Genomic DNA, 17,271 nt, shown 5'->3' with positions numbered 1-17,271 from the left:
AATTGGGTCCCTAAAAGAATTTAACTTTGAGCTCTGCTGTAACCTGCCAATTAAGTGGTCCGATGGCCCTATTGACCTTCTTGGTATTCATGTGCCAAAAAATATAGATAATATAACGAAATTATTTTTGAAAGAAAGATTCTTAAAGCTGATAGAAAATTAAAGGCCCAGAGAATGGCTAGATTGACTCTATATGGAAAAACAACAGTTTTGAACTCTTTAATAATACCTCAATTTGTTTATGTTCTTACCTTCACCAGATGAAGAACTAGAAAACATAGAAAATATGAAAAGGTGGCTTTTGACTTCTTGTGGAGCAGAAAGCCTGATGGGATAAAGCGGGGCTACTTGTATAATGACTACAGCCATGGTGGGCGTAAACTGTTGAGTCTTGGGGCTCTCAATTTTGCATTGAAGGCGGCCCTTGTACCTAAATGTATGTTAAACCTGCAATGATTTTCAGCAAAGCTATTGATGACTGCTCATCCCCTTTTAGAGAAACAACTGTATCCTTACTTCCAACTAACTGCTTCTCAGTTTACCTTATTGAAGAGAAAGTATTTCCCTTACTTATCTGGTTTCTTGGAAGAAGTAATAGTCAGCTGGCTTCAGTACCAATATCATCCACCAGCATTTTCCCATGAAATCCAAAGTTGGCTATTATGGTTTAATATTAATATTGTAACTAATCATACAGCTTTCTTTATTGAAACAATGTTTGAACAAGGTATATGGCTTACATATGAAATAAAGCAGATCGCCATCATGTTTCGGTCACACCGACCTTCATCAGGGCAAATGCCAAACACAAATGAACCTGTGGCTTATATAGGTTAAGGGACCCACACCTGTAGATCATTAATAGATGGTGGAGCTATAAGGCTCTAGGTCATAGGTCAGTCCAGGCCAAGGGTCCTATGCATGTAGGCTACAGGTAGAATAAGTTCATGTAGGCAACATTGAGAAGACATATAAAATTAAAAAACAGTACATAAAATTAAAAAACAGTACATAATACATAAGCAGAAAAGTCAGCAATCACAACAGTAGGTAGACCTAGAAAACAGTCGACATTTCCACAACAAATACAGTAGGCTTATATACATTTTTATTATATTTTTATATTCATTAATTACATTGTGTGTGCAAGGCCTGTGGTCAACATGCTGTTTAACAACGTGTATGCGTAAACAAGAGTGTTTTGTGGCATGTTGATTTTTGAGGACCTGCACTGCCAACTGCAGCAGGATCTCAGAAGAAACGCAGGAGACGCGTGTGGCGGCCATCTTGCGCACACGTAGTTAAAAGCACGTCCACCGCAGGCTTTACCTGCTGTCCTGGGCTGCAGCAGGAGCAGCTCCAGCAGGCTGGGAGCAGGGAGGAGGCCGGGAGCAGGGAGGAGGCTGGGAGCAGGGAGGAGGCCGGGAGCAGGGAGGAGGCCGGGAGCAGGGAGGAGGCCGGGAGGAGGGAATAGGAGGCAGGGAGCAGGGAGGAGGCCGGGAGCAGGGAGGAGGCAGGGAGGAGGCCGGGAGCAGGGAGGAGGCCGGGAGCAGAGAGGAGGCTGGGAGCAGGGAATAGGAGGCAGGGAGCTGGCTGGGAGCATGGAGAAGGCTGGGAGGAGGCTCGGAGCAGGGAGGAGGAGGCTGGTACGAGCTGTTAGACACATGAAACTCTGGATCAGAGCTGGAGAAGGACAGCTTGGACTGGACTGGTCTGGGTTAGGCTCGGGCGGTTTTCCGGTATTACGGTTTACCGCGGTGCTATAAAATCTGGACGGTCTCGTCAGCAAAACCGTCTCAAGAATTATGCAGCAATTTCTGAATAAAATATATTATTATTTTTGTTGGTGGTGGTGGTCGTGGTGTTGTTATCCTTCCTATCCAGTGAAAATGACAAAATAAAAAATCAAATCATAAAAAAACAAGAGTCTAATCACTGGAGAGGCATCTGCCTGCAGGCCTACCTTCTCAAGACAGTGTTGCTACACCACTCTCAGGACAATGAGGCCACGCCCACACCTCTCAGGACAATGAGGCCACGCCCACACCTCTCAGGACAATGAGGCCACGCCCACACCTCTCAGGACAATGAGGCCACGCCCACACCACTCTCAGGCAAAAACTACCGGAGTGATTTTCACGAAACTCGGTGGAGGGGTGTAGAATGGGCCAACCTAGAACCCATAACATTGTAGAGCCGATCCGAATAACTGGGGGGGATATACGAGGAAAATTAACATTTGTTCCACTTCAAATACACCTATTTTACTAGGATGACCACACTGCCCGGTGGCCGAATGGTTAAGGATTTGGACTGTTAGTGTGAAGACCCGGGTTCGTGTCCCGTTGAGGATGACTCTTTTTTACCGAATGATGGCTCTTTAGAATGAGGAGTCAAATTGATTTGCTGTTTTCGCAAACAATATTATCTTATCTTTCTATACATGTAAAACAATGGATTTATGGATGGATTTATGACAAACAAATCAGATAAACAGTGATTGTATTAGGAAAAATTAAATTTTCTTAGCCTGGATTCTATGGTATTACATATAAATCGTCGTCGTTGTCTTCTTCTTACTACTACTTCTTCTTTCAACGGCGGCTTGGATCCAAGTCGTTGCGCAACCTACCGCCATCTATCGGAGCAGTTCGCTCCTACACTGTCCTGAGCGTGGCGGTGGTGTGTCCTGAGAGTGGTGTAGCAACACACTGTCTTGAGAAGGTAGGCCTGCAGGCAGACACTCTTGAATCACTGCGTGGCCTCCCTGTGCGGGGTTTAATGAATTGAAGCCACCTGGTAACAGCAGCGTGCGCTGTGATTGGTCTACTTACGAACAAGACGAACGAAGCCTTTTTTATAGACTGCTCCTGCCGCTCCACTGGCCACGCCGTAATAACAGTAATACAGACTACCGCAGTATTTTGTGGAGACTCAAAAACGGTTTCAAAATGTGGATATCGCCCAACCCTAGTCTGGGTTAGGTTAGGGTTGGTCCAGGTTAGGGTTAGGATTGGTCTGGGTTAGGGTTGTGTTGTTAATCACTCAGAGCCTGGGTCATTGAACGATGTAAACAGTTCACCTCCACTCACCATAATGTTAGCCTCAACAACATATAATAAACCATTTAAAATGTTCTGATGTATTTAGAGATGCTTGAAATTCAGTCACTTGTAATATTAATGATATGTCTGTTGTCCTCTGCAGAAAAAAGCCAAAGGTGAGGAGCTGTTTGACCAGATCATGTACCATCTGGACATCGTAGAGAAGGACTACTTCGGCCTGCGCTTCATGGACTCTGCTCAAGTGCCGGTGAGAACAGACCCAGGGAACGGCTTTAGTGACCTGCTGGTTACATTCTACTGCCAGCCTTGTCCTTGAGTCACGAGAGCAGCTGCTCTGGTCACACATTGACCGGAGGGGATTCCTGACGGCTGTGCCAAAGCTGATTTTCAGAGCAAGGTGTTGGTCAGAGCAGGGTGTTGGTCAGAGCAGGGTGTTGGTCAGAGCAGGGTGTTGGTCAGAGCAGGGTGTTGGTCAGGGCAGGGTGTTGGGCAGGGCAGGGTGTTGGGCAGGGCAGGGTGTTGGGCAGAGAAGGGTGTTGGTCAGAGCAGGGTGTTGGTCAGGGCAGGGTGTTGGTCAGGGCAGGGTGTTGGGCAGGGTGTTGGTCAGGGCAGGGTGTTGGTCAGGGCAGGGTGTTGGTCAGGGTGTTGGTCAGGGCAGGGTGTTGGTCAGGGCAGGGTGTTGGTCAGGGCAGGGTGTTGGGCAGGGTGTTGGTCAGGGCAGGGTGTTGGTCAGGGCAGGGTGTTGGTCAGGGCAGGGTGTTGGGCAGGGTGTTGGTCAGAGCAGGGTGTTGGTCAGAGCAGGGTGTTGGTCAGGGTGTTGGTCAGGGCAGGGTGTTGGTCAGGGTGTTGGTCAGAGCAGGGTGTTGGTCAGGGTGTTGGTCAGGGCAGGGTGTTGGTCAGGGCAGGGTGTTGGTCAGGGTGTTGGGCAGGGTATTGGTCAGGGCAGGGTGTTGGTCAGAGCAGGGTGTTGGTCAGAGCAGGGTGTTGGGCAGGGTGTTGGTCAGAGCAGGGTGTTGGTCAGGGCAGGGTGTTGGTCAGGGCAGGGTGTTGGTCAGAGCAGGGTGTTGGTCAGAGCAGGGTGTTGGTCAGAGCAGGGTGTTGGTCAGAGCAGGGTGTTGGTCAGGGCAGGGTGTTGGTCAGAGCAGGGTGTTGGTCAGGGCAGGGTGTTGGTCAGGGTGTTGGTCAGAGCAGGGTGTTGGTCAGGGTGTTGGTCAGGGCAGGGTGTTGGTCAGGGCAGGGTGTTGGTCAGGGTGTTGGTCAGGGCAGGGTGTTGGTCAGGGCAGGGTGTTGGTCAGAGCAGGGTGTTGGTCAGGGCAGGGTGTTGGTGTTGGTCAGAGAAGGGTGTTGGTGTTGGTCAGAGAAGGGTGTTGGTCAGAGCAGGGTGTTGGTCAGAGCAGGGTGTTGGTCAGGGCAGGGTGTTGGGCAGGGCAGGGTGTTGGTCAGGGCAGGGTGTTGGTCAGAGCAGGGTGTTGGGCAGGGTGTTGGTCAGGGCAGGGTGTTGGTCAGGGCAGGGTGTTGGTCAGAGCAGGGTGTTGGTCAGGGCAGGGTGTTGGTCAGGGCAGGGTGTTGGTCAGGGTGTTGGTCAGGGCAGGGTGTTGGTCAGGGCAGGGTGTTGGTCAGGGTGTTGGTCAGGGCAGGGTGTTGGTCAGGGCAGGGTGTTGGTCAGAGCAGGGTGTTGGTCAGGGTGTTGGTCAGGGCAGGGTGTTGGTCAGGGCAGGGTGTTGGTCAGGGCAGGGTGTTGGTCAGGGTGTTGGTCAGGGCAGGGTGTTGGTCAGGGCAGGGTGTTGGTCAGGGCAGGGTGTTGGTCAGGGCAGGGTGTTGGTCAGAGCAGGGTGTTGGTCAGAGCAGGGTGTTGGTCAGGGCAGGGTGTTGGGCAGGGCAGGGTGTTGGGCAGGGCAGGGTGTTGGTCAGGGTGTTGGGCAGGGTGTTGGTCAGGGCAGGGTGTTGGTCAGGGCAGGGTGTTGGTCAGAGCAGGGTGTTGGTCAGAGCAGGGTGTTGGTCAGAGCAGGGTGTTGGTCAGGGCAGGGTGTTGGTCAGAGCAGGGTGTTGGTCAGAGCAGGGTGTTGGTCAGAGCAGGGTGTTGGTCAGGGTGTTGGTCAGAGCAGGGTGTTGGTCAGAGCAGGGTGTTGGTCAGAGCAGGGTGTTGGTCAGAGCAGGGTGTTGGTCAGAGCAGGGTGTTGGTCAGAGCAGGGTGTTGGTAGACTTTAGGTGCTTACCGTAGGTTCAAGTCCAGCTCTCCCCAGAAATGCCCCCAGCTAGGACCGGCTGATAAGAGGTGAAGGGGGGGTGCAGGAGAGCAGGGAGGGGAGGAGAGGAGGGAGGGCTGAAGAGAGGAATGTGGGGGAGTGGCAGAGACCTTTCGTTCCCTCATCAGTGTGAGTACACACACACACACACACTCACACACACACACACACACACACACACACACACACACACACACACGCACACCTCTACTCCCCCATCCCTCTTCCACATTGTTGGTGCCTCAGAGAGTCTGAACTCTGACAAGACTTAACAGCTAAGAACCTTCTAGAGGAACAGTGGGGCGTAACGTTACTCTGGTCAGACTGTAGTAGAGTACGTCCCTGTAACGTTACTCTGGTCAGACTGTAGTAGAGTACGCCCCTGTAACGTTACTCTGGTCAGACTGTAGTAGAGTACGCCCCTGTAACGTTACTCTGGTCAGACTGTAGTACAGTACATCCCTGTAACGTTACTCTGGTCAGACTGTAGTAGAGTACGTCCCTGTAACGTTACTCTGGTCAGACTGTAGTAGAGTACGTCCCTGTAACGTTACTCTGGTAGTACAGTACGGCCCTGTAACGTTACTCTGGTCAGACTGTAGTACAGTACATCCCTGTAACGTTACTCTGGTCAGACTGTAGTACAGTACATCCCTGTAACGTTACTCTGGTCAGACTGTAGTAGAGTACATCCCTGTAACGTTACTCTGGTCAGACTGTAGTAGAGTACGTCCCTGTAACGTTACTCTGGTCAGACTGTAGTAGAGTACGTCCCTGTAACGTTACTCTGGTCAGACTGTAGTAGAGTACATCCCTGTAACGTTACTCTGGTCAGACTGTAGTAGAGTACGCCCCTGTAACGTTACTCTGGTCAGACTGTAGTAGAGTACGTCCCTGTAACGTTACTCTGGTCAGACTAGTAGAGTACGCCCCTGTAACGTTACTCTGGTCAGACTAATAGAGAATGCCCCTGTAACGTTACTCTGGTCAGACTAATAGAGAATGCCCCTGTAACGTTACTCTGGTCAGACTAATAGAGAATGCCCCTCTAACGTTACTCTGGTCAGACTAATAGAGAACGCCCCTGTAACGTTACTCTGGTCAGACTAATAGAGAACGCCCCTCTAACGTTACTCTGGTCAGACTAATAGAGAATGCCCCTGTAACGTTACTCTGGTCAGACTAATAGAGAATGCCCCTGTAACGTTACTCTGGTCAGACTAATAGAGAATGCCCCTGTAACGTTACTCTGGTCAGACTAATAGAGAATGCCCCTGTAACGTTACTCTGGTCAGACTAGTAGAGTACGCCCCTGTAACGTTACTCTGGTCAGACTAATAGAGAACGCCCCTCTAACATTACTCTGGTCAGACTAATAGAGAACGCCCCTCTAACGTTACTCTGGTCAGACTGTAGTAGAGTACGTCCCTGTAACGTTACTCTGGTCAGACTAATAGAGAATGCCCCTGTAACGTTACTCTGGTCAGACTAATAGAGAACGCCCCTGTAACGTTACTCTGGTCAGACTAATAGAGAACGCCCCTGTAACGTTACTCTGGTCAGACTAATAGAGAACGCCCCTGTAACGTTACTCTGGTCAGACTAATAGAGAACGCCCCTGTAACGTTACTCTGGTCAGACTAATAGAGAATGCCCCTGTAACGTTACTCTGGTCAGACTAATAGAGAACGCCCCTCTAACGTTACTCTGGTCAGACTAATAGAGAATGCCCCTGTAACGTTACTCTGGTCAGACTAATAGAGAATGCCCCTGTAACGTTACTCTGGTCAGACTAATAGAGAACGCCCCTGTAACGTTACTCTGGTCAGACTAATAGAGAATGCCCCTGTAACGTTACTCTGGTCAGACTAATAGAGAACGCCCCTGTAACGTTACTCTGGTCAGACTAATAGAGAACGCCCCTGTAACGTTACTCTGGTCAGACTAATAGAGAACGCCCCTCTAACGTTACTCTGGTCAGACTAATAGAGAACGCCCCTCTAACGTTACTCTGGCTGATATTTTGTTATGCACTGAACCATCAATGCTGATACTTTGTTGCAAAAAACATCACCTGCCAAAGTGTTGTGGTTTCCAAAACATACATGCCAAATGAAAAATATACCCGCATTTGGCGCTTGGCGGGTGTTAATTTCGAACCCTGACTACACCACATGTTCTAGCTGCTGTATTGCAGTCCTTCACCCTGTGTTTTTGCTGCTATTATGCAGTACTACACCACATGTTCAAATACTCAACTTAATATACTTCCTCATCTTTTTGCAGCATTGGCTTGATGTCACAAAAAGCATCAAAAAACAAGTAAAGAGTAAGTACCTGATTCTCTTCCTGAAGATTGCCACGATTCCTCTGTTCTGATCTGTTCTGATCTGTTCTGATTGTTCTGTTCTGTCCCACAGTTGGACCCCCCTACTGCCTTCACATGAGAGTCAAGTTCTACTCATCAGAACCCAACAACCTGCATGAGGAGCTGACCAGGTGAGTTTTGATCTGACCAGGTGAGTTTTGATCTGACCAGGTGAGTTCTGACCTGACTTGGGTGTGGTTTGTATGGGGTTGGATCTGTTTCAGTACTTGTCAATATACACCACGTTTCACAAATGTTTTTTGGTGATTCCCAAATAAATTCTTGTTTCACAAATGTATTTGTGTGGTTCACAAATATATTTCAAGATTTTTTCTAAACGTTTCATAATAGATTTCTGGTTCGTGTCTCAGGTGCAAGTAAATACAAGCGGTGCAAGTAAATACAAGCGGTGGACATGTTTGTGAGTTCGAAATATATTTGTGAACCACAAAAAAACATTTGTGAAACAAGAATTTATTTGTGAATCACCAAAAAACATTTGTGAAACAAGAATTTATTTGTGAATCACAAAAAAACATTTGTGAAACGTGGTGTATATTGAGTAGTATTGAACCAGATCCAACCCCATAGGTCTGCCCTGGTATATGGCAGGCTCTAACCCCATAGGTCTGCCCTGGTATATGGCAGGCTCTAACCCCATAGGTCTGCCCTGGTATATGGCAGGCTCTAACCCCATAGGTCTGCCCTGGTATATGGCAGGCTCTTAGCGCTGCACTTGCATTGGAACTGATTCCCATCTCTCATTTCAGATATCTCTTTGTATTACAACTAAAGCAAGACCTTCTCAGTGGCAAGTAAGTAGCTGCTCCTCTGGCCGACCCTGTTCCTTCACGTGTTAGTTAGTTCTAGTTAGTAGCTCTTTTTCTTTGTTGGTGTCCATAGGCCTAATGCATCATGGCACAGCGAGCATATACTGTCCATCCAGGCATGCGTTTCCTGATTACCGCAGTCATGCACCCCACTAAGAGGCTTGCAGAGTTACACATGGACGTGGGGGTCCACGGGTGTTGTTCACATGTGTAGCTCGATCCAGAATGTTAGTGTGAGTTTTCCCTACGGGGGGATTAGTGTTGGACTGCGTAGAGTTCAAACAACACTGTGGACAAGGGATTCAATCAAACCTGCAACGTGGAAATTAGGGTGCAGCTCAGTCTCATGAGGTCTTAATGCAGGGTACCCGCAGGGCCTTAAAAGTATTTTTTTTTTAAACAAACATTGAATTTAATATTCTCAAAATAAGGCCTTAAAAGTATTCTCATTCTGTTATAAAATAGACATACCTCAGTCACCAAGCTATTGTATATTACTGTAAAGCAATACATTGCGATATTTGGACCTTTACAAACATGTCTGGTGCTAATTCTCCAATTAAATTTACTAAAAGTAAGCTGAATCGTCGAAACAGTCTACTCAGAAAGATAATACATTGACATTTATTACCTTTTAAAACGGGACACAGCATTCAGTTGAAGTGCGCATGCGCAACGCTGTACTTAAACAACACAGTAGTAACTATTCCGGCGTCTATGGATATATCATGGCGGGGGTGAGAAAACTGAAGCGAAACATCACAGAGGAAGCCAGAAAAAGAAAAAGAAAAAGACAATCTGATAACGTTACGACAGTGCACTTACTTGCAGAGCCTGTGGGGGCGCAGTTTCGAGAAAACCAGAGAAAACGCTATGTATTGCTTTAAATATGAATGTCATTAGTATAATAATGTTTTAAATTCAAGTACTTGGTAAATAATTATTTTCTAAGGCTTATCTATTCAGATTTTCCATTATATCCTTGATAGTTTTGCCAGTAGAGCCGTGAAGTTTCAATTCAATTGCATTCTAAGTGGTATTAAAAAGGTCTTAAAAAGTTGAACTTGGAGAACCCTGGGGGACACCCTGTAACACACGTCTCCAAAAACATGCTTCAAGCTAACAAAGCACTTAGAAACATGCTTCAAGCTAACAAAGCACTTTGCTCCAAGTTGTGGGCACCAATCAATGAGCTGTGGACCACAGAATGGTTGTTGGTAACATGCATAGTAATGGGTAACAGCACCAGCTATGAGATGAGTCATTGAGCTTTGTCTGTCTTGCTGAACCAGGTTAGAGTGCCCGTTCGACACAGCTGTGGAGCTGGCTGCCTTCTCACTCCAAGGTTCGTACTTGTTCATACTGAGCTCTCCCTCTCTGAGCTCTCCCTCTCTGAGCTCTCCCTCTCCTCTGATCTCTCCCTCTTCTCTGAGCTCTCCCTCTCTGAGCTCTCCCTCTCTGATCTCTCCCTCTTCTCTGAGCTCTCCCTCTCTGAGATCTCCCTCTCTGAGCTCTCCCTCTCTGAGCTCTCCCTCTCTGATCTCTCCCTCTTCTCTGAGCTCTCCCTCTCTGAGCTCTCCCTCTCTGAGCTCTCCCTCTCTGAGCTCTCCCTCTCCTCTGAGCTCTCCATCTCTGAGCTCTCCCTCTCCTCTCTGAGCTCTCCCTCTCTGAGCTCTCCCTCTCCTCTCTGAGCTCTCCCTCTCCTCTCTGAGCTCTCCCTCTCCTCTCTGAGCTCTCCCTCTCCTCTCTGAGCTCTCCCTCTCCTCTCTGAGCTCTCACTCTCTGATCTCTCCCTCTCCTCTGAGCTCTCCCTCTCCTCTGAGCTCTCCCTCTCCTCTCTGAGCTCTCCCTCTCCTCTCTGAGCTCTCCCTCTCCTCTCTGAGCTCTCACTCTCTGATCTCTCCCTCTCCTCTGAGCTCTCCCTCTCTGAGCTCTCCCTCTCTGATCTCTCCCTCTCCTCTGATCTCTCCCTCTCCTCTGATCTCTCCCTCTCCTCTGAACTCTCCCTCTCTGAACTCTCCCTCTCTGAACTCTCCCTCTCTGAACTCTCCCTCTCTGAACTCTCCCTCTCTGAACTCTCCCTCTCTGAACTCTCCCTCTCTGATCTCTCCCTCTCCTCTGATCTCTCCCTCTCCTCTGATCTCTCCCTCTCCTCTGAACTCTCCCTCTCTGAACTCTCCCTCTCTGAACTCTCCCTCTCTGAACTCTCCCTCTCTGAACTCTCCCTCTCTGAACTCTCCCTCTCTGAACTCTCCCTCTCTGAGCTCTCCCTCTCTGAGCTCTCCCTCTCCTCTGATCTCTCCCTCTCCTCTGAGTTCTCCCTCTCTGATCTCTCCCTCTCCTCTGAGATCTCCCTCTCTGAGCTCTCCCTCTCTGATCTCTCCCTCTCCTCTGATCTCTCCCTCTCTGATCTCTCCCTCTCCTCTGAGCTCTCCCTCTCTGATCTCTCCCTCTCTGATCTCTCCCTCTCTGAGCTCTCCCTCTCTGAGCTCTCCTTCTCCTCTGATCTCTCCTTCTCCTCTGAACTCTCCCTCTCTGATCTCTCCCTCTCCTCTGAACTCTCCCTCTCTGATCTCTCCCTCTCCTCTGAGCTCTCCCTCTCCTCTGAGCTCTCCCTCTCTGAGCTCTCCCTCTCTGAGCTCTCCCTCTCCTCTGATCTCTCCCTCTCTGAGCTCTCCCTCTCTGATCTCTCTCTCTCTGAGTTCTGGCTGAAAAGCAGTCAGGGTTCCAGCCAGTCCTGTCTGCTGTGTCAGCATCTCCTCACTCCAACCACCTGGACTGGGACCCCTGTAGCCTTGTGACATGTCATGGCTGGACTACATCACCTCCCTCTCCCTCTCTCTTTTTCTCTCTCACGCGCTCTTTCTATCTCTCTATCTCTGTCTCTCTGTCGTTCTCTCTGTCTCCCTCTCTCTCTCTCTCTCTCTCTCTCTGATGATATAGGGCTGTGTTATCTGGGCCAGACAGGGTTATCTGCAGGTTGTACTGGGCTCCTGGGTTAACTGTGCGTGTGTTTCAGCTGAGCTGGGGGACTGTGACCCCTCGGAGCACGCCCTGGACCTGGTGTCAGAGTTCCGCTTCATGCCGGGGCAGACGGAGGACATGGAGCTGGCCATCTTCAACACCTGGAAGGAATGCAGGTATCTGTGTTTCCCCTGTCTGCACCTAGCAGCGGCGCTACGCCCTGGCTCACATAGGACCACAGCTGCTGCGAGAGGAGAGGAGGAGAGGAGAGGGCTCTGTCTTACCTCTTTAGAAACCGTTAGCGATATTATTTAGCGCTACAGACACTTCATATCCATGTCAGTTCACACCTGTGAGTACAGCAGTATAAAGATCCTGGGTTGTGTTAACAGGGCAGGTTGGGTTGAGTGAGGCTCTGATCCTGGGTTGTGTTAACAGGGCAGGTTGGGTTGAGTGAGAGGCTCTGATCCTGGGTTGTGTTAACAGGGCAGGTTGGGTTGAGTGAGAGGCTCTGATACTGGGTTGTGTTAATAGGGCAGGTTGGGTTGAGTGAGGCTCTGATCCTGGGCTGTGTTAACAGGGCAGGTTGGGTTGAGTGTCTGATCCTGGGTTGTGTTAACAGGGCAGGTTGGGTTGAGTGAGAGGCTCTGATCCTGGGTTGTGTTAATAGGGCAGGTTGGGTTGAGTGAGGCTCTGATCCTGGGTTGTGTTAATAGGGCAGGTTGGGTTGAGTGAGAGGCTCTGATCCTGGGTTGTGTTAACAGGGCAGGTTTGTGATCTCAGGGTCAGCTGGGTAAGGGGGTCCTACTGTATTGCTCAGCTCTGGGCATCGCAGGGCTTGGTAATGATACGAGAGGGGGCTCATTTAGTTTTACAGTAGGTCTGTCCAAAAGTTAATTTCCTTATTGAATTTGTATTATTAGTGGGTATTTGCCTAGTTCTGCCATGCTGTCTTTGACCTAATTCTTTCTCTCTCTCTCACTCCCTCCATCTCTCTCTTTATCTCTCTCTCTCTCTCTCTCTCTCTCTCTCTCTTTCTTTCTCTCTCTCCCCCAACTATCTCTGTGTTGATCTCAGAGGTCAGATGCCATCGCAGGCAGAGATCAACTATCTGAATAAGGCCAAATGGCTGGAGATGTATGGAGTGGACATGCACATGGTCAAGGTGAGCAACACACACACACACACACACACACACACACACACGCTGGACTAACTCTCCAGTGTGGTTCAGTGCTGTGAGCTGTGGTTTAACCGTCTAACCGAGCTGTTGTGGTGTCTCCCCAGGCCCGGGACGGTAATGAGTACAGTCTGGGCCTGACCCCCACAGGAGTGCTGGTGTTCGAGGGAGAAACCAAGATCGGACTGTTCTTCTGGTGAGCAGCAGCAGCAGCGCTCCAGTATGGAGCTGGGGTGCCAGAATGTGTCCGGGGCAGAAGTCTGAGGGTCCGGGGTAGAAGTCTGAGGGTCCGGGGTAGAAGTCTGAGGGTCCGGGGTAGAAGTCTGAGGGTCCGGGGTAGAAGTCTGAGGGTTCGGGGTAGAAGTCTGAGGGTTCGGGGTAGAAGTCTGAGGGTTCGGGGTAGAAGTCTGAGGGTTCGGGGTAGAAGTCTGAGGGTTCGGGGTAGAAGTCTGAGGGTTCGGGGTAGAAGTCTGAGGGTTCGGGGTAGAAGTCTTAGGGTTCGAGGTAGAAGTCTTAGGGTTCGGGGTAGAAGTCTTAGGGTTCGGGGTAGAAGTCTTAGGGTTCGAGGTAGAAGTCTTAGGGTTCGAGGTAGAAGTCTGAGGGTCCGGGGTAGAAGTCTTAGGGTTCGGGGTAGAAGTCTGAGGGTTCGGGGTAGAAGTCTGAGGGTTTGGGGTAGAAGGCTGAGGGTTCGGGGTAGAAACAAAAAAAGATCATGAAATGTTATTAGACAATCGGAATTCTTACCCTGGATGCTATTTGTCATGACAGAGCCACCTAACAACATGATTTGTATAAACACCTGCTAGTAATTGAGTCCTAGTCACATTAGTCCCATGGGTTTTATCATGTGTGTGTGTCCGTCCGTCTGCCCCAGGCCGAAGATCACTCGTCTGGATTTTAAGAAGAGCAAGCTGACTCTGGTTGTGGTGGAGGATGATGAACAGGTAGTGCAGGAGACAGAAGAGGTAATGAAACAACCCTCGACACACACAAACAAACACACACACACACTGTGTCCAGAATATCCGCCCTTCTATCTCCAGTGTGCATTGGTTCAGCCCCTGGCAGAATATGTGTGAAGGCCAGGAGGACAGTGATATACCAGTTACCTGGTTCAGGAGGACAGTGATGTACCAGTTACCTGGTTCAGGAGGGCAGTGATGTACCAGTTACCTGGTTCAGGAGGGCAGTGATGTACCAGTTACCTGGTTCAGGAGGGCAGTGATATACCAGTTACCTGGTTCAGGAGGACAGTGATATACCAGTTACCTGGTTCAGGAGGACAGTGATGTACCAGTTACCTGGTTCAGGAGGGCAGTGATGTACCAGTTACCTGGTTCAGGAGGACAGTGATGTACCAGTTACCTGGTTCAGGAGGGCAGTGATGTACCAGTTACCTGGTTCAGGAGGACAGTGATGTACCAGTTACCTGGTTCAGGAGGACAGTGATGTACCAGTTACCTGGTTCAGGAGGACAGTGATGTACCAGTTACCTGGTTCAGGAGGACAGTGATGTACCAGTTACCTGGTTCAGGAGGGCAGTGATGTACCAGTTACCTGGTTCAGGAGGAAAGTGATGTACCAGTTACCTGGTTCAGGAGGACAGTGATGTACCAGTTACCTGGTTCAGGAGGACAGTGATGTACCAGTTACCTGGTTCAGGAGGAAAGTGATGTACCAGTTACCTGGTTCAGGAGGACAGTGATGTACTAGTTACCAGGTTCAGGAGGAAAGTGATGTACTAGTTACCTGGTTCAGGAGGGCAGTGATGTACCAGTTACCTGGTTCAGGAGGACAGTGATGTACCAGTTACCTGGTTCAGGAGGACAGTGATATACCAGTTACCTGGTTCAGGAGGGCAGTGATGTACCAGTTACCTGGTTCAGGAGGGCAGTGATGTACTAGTTACCTGGTTCAGGAGGGCAGTGATGTACCAGTTACCTGGAGGCCTGGAGAATACATTTTAAATCCAGCGCGAGCCAAGTATATCCATGTAATGGCGGCGGACGGGGCACCGAGAATGCAGCTTCTAAAAAATGTATTTTCTGCCGCGAAACGGTTGTTTTCATCAATCTGTTTTTATGAATCGCTAGTTGTGCTTCCATAGAGCGAGGGCTTGTTGTGTTTTTCACATTCCTCTGTAATATGATCTTCCACTGTAATAAAAGGCTTTGTGGTGAGATGAAAATAAAACGGCCTTATTGCAGAACCTGGCCCTGGGCTAGCACTGCTGCCTCCACAAAGCTGCTGCTAGAATTCTGAGTGTGCGTGTGTCTGTGTCTGTGTCTGTGTGTGTGTGTGTGTGTGTGTGTGTGTGCGCGTGTGTGTGTGCGCGTGTGTGTGCGCGCGTGTGTGCGCGCGCGTGCGCGCGCCAGGCCTGTTCTCAGTTCCATCTGCAGCAGCCCCAGTCTGCTGCCCTCTCTCTGGACGCTCTCATTAGCAGAGCTGAAGTGTGTGTGTGTGTGTGTGTGTGTGTGAATCTAATGGTGCGTTGCTCTCTCTCTCTCTCCCCCCCCCCCCCCCAGGGGAAGGAGCAGGAGCACACGTTCGTGTTCAGGATGGATCACCCCAAGGCCTGTAAGCACCTGTGGAAGTGTGCGGTGGAGCACCATGCCTTCTTCCGCCTGCGTGGTCCGGTCCAGAAGGGCTCGGCGCGCTCCGGGTTCATCCGTATGGGGTCCCGCTTCCGCTACAGGTACCGCCAGCACCGGACATTACCCTGCATAGTATACACCAGTACTATACCACACACCAGTACTATACCACACACCAGTAATATACCACACACCAGTAATATACCACACACCAGTAATATACCACACACCAGTAATATACCACACACCAGTAATATACCACACACCAGTAATATACCACACACCAGTAATATACCACCACACACCAGTAATATACCACACACCAGTAATATACCACACACCAGTAATATACCACACACCAGTAATATACCACACACCAGTAATATACCACCACACACCAGTAATATACCACCACACACCAGTAATATACCACCACACACCAGTAATATACCACACACCAGTAATATACCACACACCAGTAATATACCACACACCAGTAATATACCACACACCAGTAATATACCACACACCAGTAATATACCACCACACACCAGTAATATACCACCACACACCAGTAATATACCACCACACACCAGTAATATACCACCACACACCAGTAATATACCACACACCAGTAATATACCACCACACACCAGTAATATACCACCACACACCAGTAATATACCACCACACACCAGTAATATACCACCACACACCAGTAATATACCACACACCAGTAATATACCACCACACACCAGTAATATACCACACACCAGTAATATACCACACACCAGTAATATACCACCACACACCAGTAATATACCACCACACACCAGTAATATACCACCACACACCAGTAATATACCACACAACAGTAATATACCACACACCAGTAATATACCACACACCAGTAATATACCACCACACACCAGTAATATACCACACAACAGTAATATACCACACACCAGTAATATACCACACACCAGTAATATACCACCACACACCAGTAATATACCACCACACACCAGTAATATACCACCACACACCAGTAATATACCACACAACAGTAATATACCACACACCAGTAATATACCACACACCAGTAATATACCACACACCAGTAATATACCACACACCAGTAATATACCACACAACAGTAATATACCACCACACACCAGTAATATACCACACACCAGTAATATACCACACACCAGTAATATACCACACAACAGTAATATACCACCACACACCAGTAATATACCACACACCAGTAATATACCACACACCAGTAATATACCACCACACACCAGTAATATACCACACACCAGTAATATACCACCACACACCAGTAATATACCACACACCAGTAATATACCACCACACACCAGTAATATACCACCACACACCAGTAATATACCACACACCAGTAATATACCACCACACACCAGTAATATACCACACACCAGTAACATACCACACACCAGTAATATACCACACACCAGTAATATACCACCACACACCAGTAATATACCACACACCGGTAATATACCACACAACAGTAATATACCACACACCAGTAACATACCACACAACAGTAATATACCACACACCAGTAACATACCACACACCAGTAATATACCACACAACAGTAATATACCACACACCAGTAACATACCACACACCAGTAATATACCACACACCAGTAATATACCACACACCAGTAATATACCACCACACACCAGTAATATACCACACACCAGTAATATACCATAAGAAACTAGTAATATACCACACACCAGTAATATACCACACACCAGTAATATACCACATAGTATACCATAGCAACTAGTAATGTACCACACACCAGTAATATACCATAGCAACTAGTAATATACCACACACCAGTAATATACCACACACCAGTAATATACCACACACCAGTAATATACCACATAGTATACCATAGCAACTAGTAATATACCACATAGTATACCATAGCAACTAGTAATATACCACATAGTATT

At 48.6% G+C, this 17,271-nt stretch overlaps 1 protein-coding gene across 1 annotated transcript in view; it reads left to right on the top strand.

Annotated features, from left to right (window-relative positions):
• epb41l5 (erythrocyte membrane protein band 4.1 like 5) overlaps nucleotides 1-17,271 on the top strand; it is a gene marked incomplete at its 3' end in the record, with an annotated part of 47,385 nt that overhangs the window by 12,366 nt on the left and 17,748 nt on the right. Inside the window, exons 2-11 of the mRNA XM_084443551.1 lie at nucleotides 3,208-3,312; nucleotides 7,598-7,640; nucleotides 7,732-7,810; nucleotides 8,450-8,494; nucleotides 9,802-9,854; nucleotides 11,529-11,649; nucleotides 12,551-12,638; nucleotides 12,761-12,849; nucleotides 13,528-13,618; nucleotides 15,179-15,348. Coding sequence (XP_084299677.1) covers nucleotides 3,208-3,312; nucleotides 7,598-7,640; nucleotides 7,732-7,810; nucleotides 8,450-8,494; nucleotides 9,802-9,854; nucleotides 11,529-11,649; nucleotides 12,551-12,638; nucleotides 12,761-12,849; nucleotides 13,528-13,618; nucleotides 15,179-15,348 — 884 coding nt within the window. The remainder of the gene's footprint in view (nucleotides 1-3,207; nucleotides 3,313-7,597; nucleotides 7,641-7,731; nucleotides 7,811-8,449; nucleotides 8,495-9,801; nucleotides 9,855-11,528; nucleotides 11,650-12,550; nucleotides 12,639-12,760; nucleotides 12,850-13,527; nucleotides 13,619-15,178; nucleotides 15,349-17,271) is intronic.

Source organism: Borostomias antarcticus (genome assembly GCF_949987555.1).
Source record: "Borostomias antarcticus genome assembly, chromosome: 9".
NCBI lineage: Eukaryota > Metazoa > Chordata > Actinopteri > Stomiiformes > Stomiidae > Borostomias > Borostomias antarcticus.
This window is presented reverse-complemented; position numbering and strand designations above follow the sequence as displayed.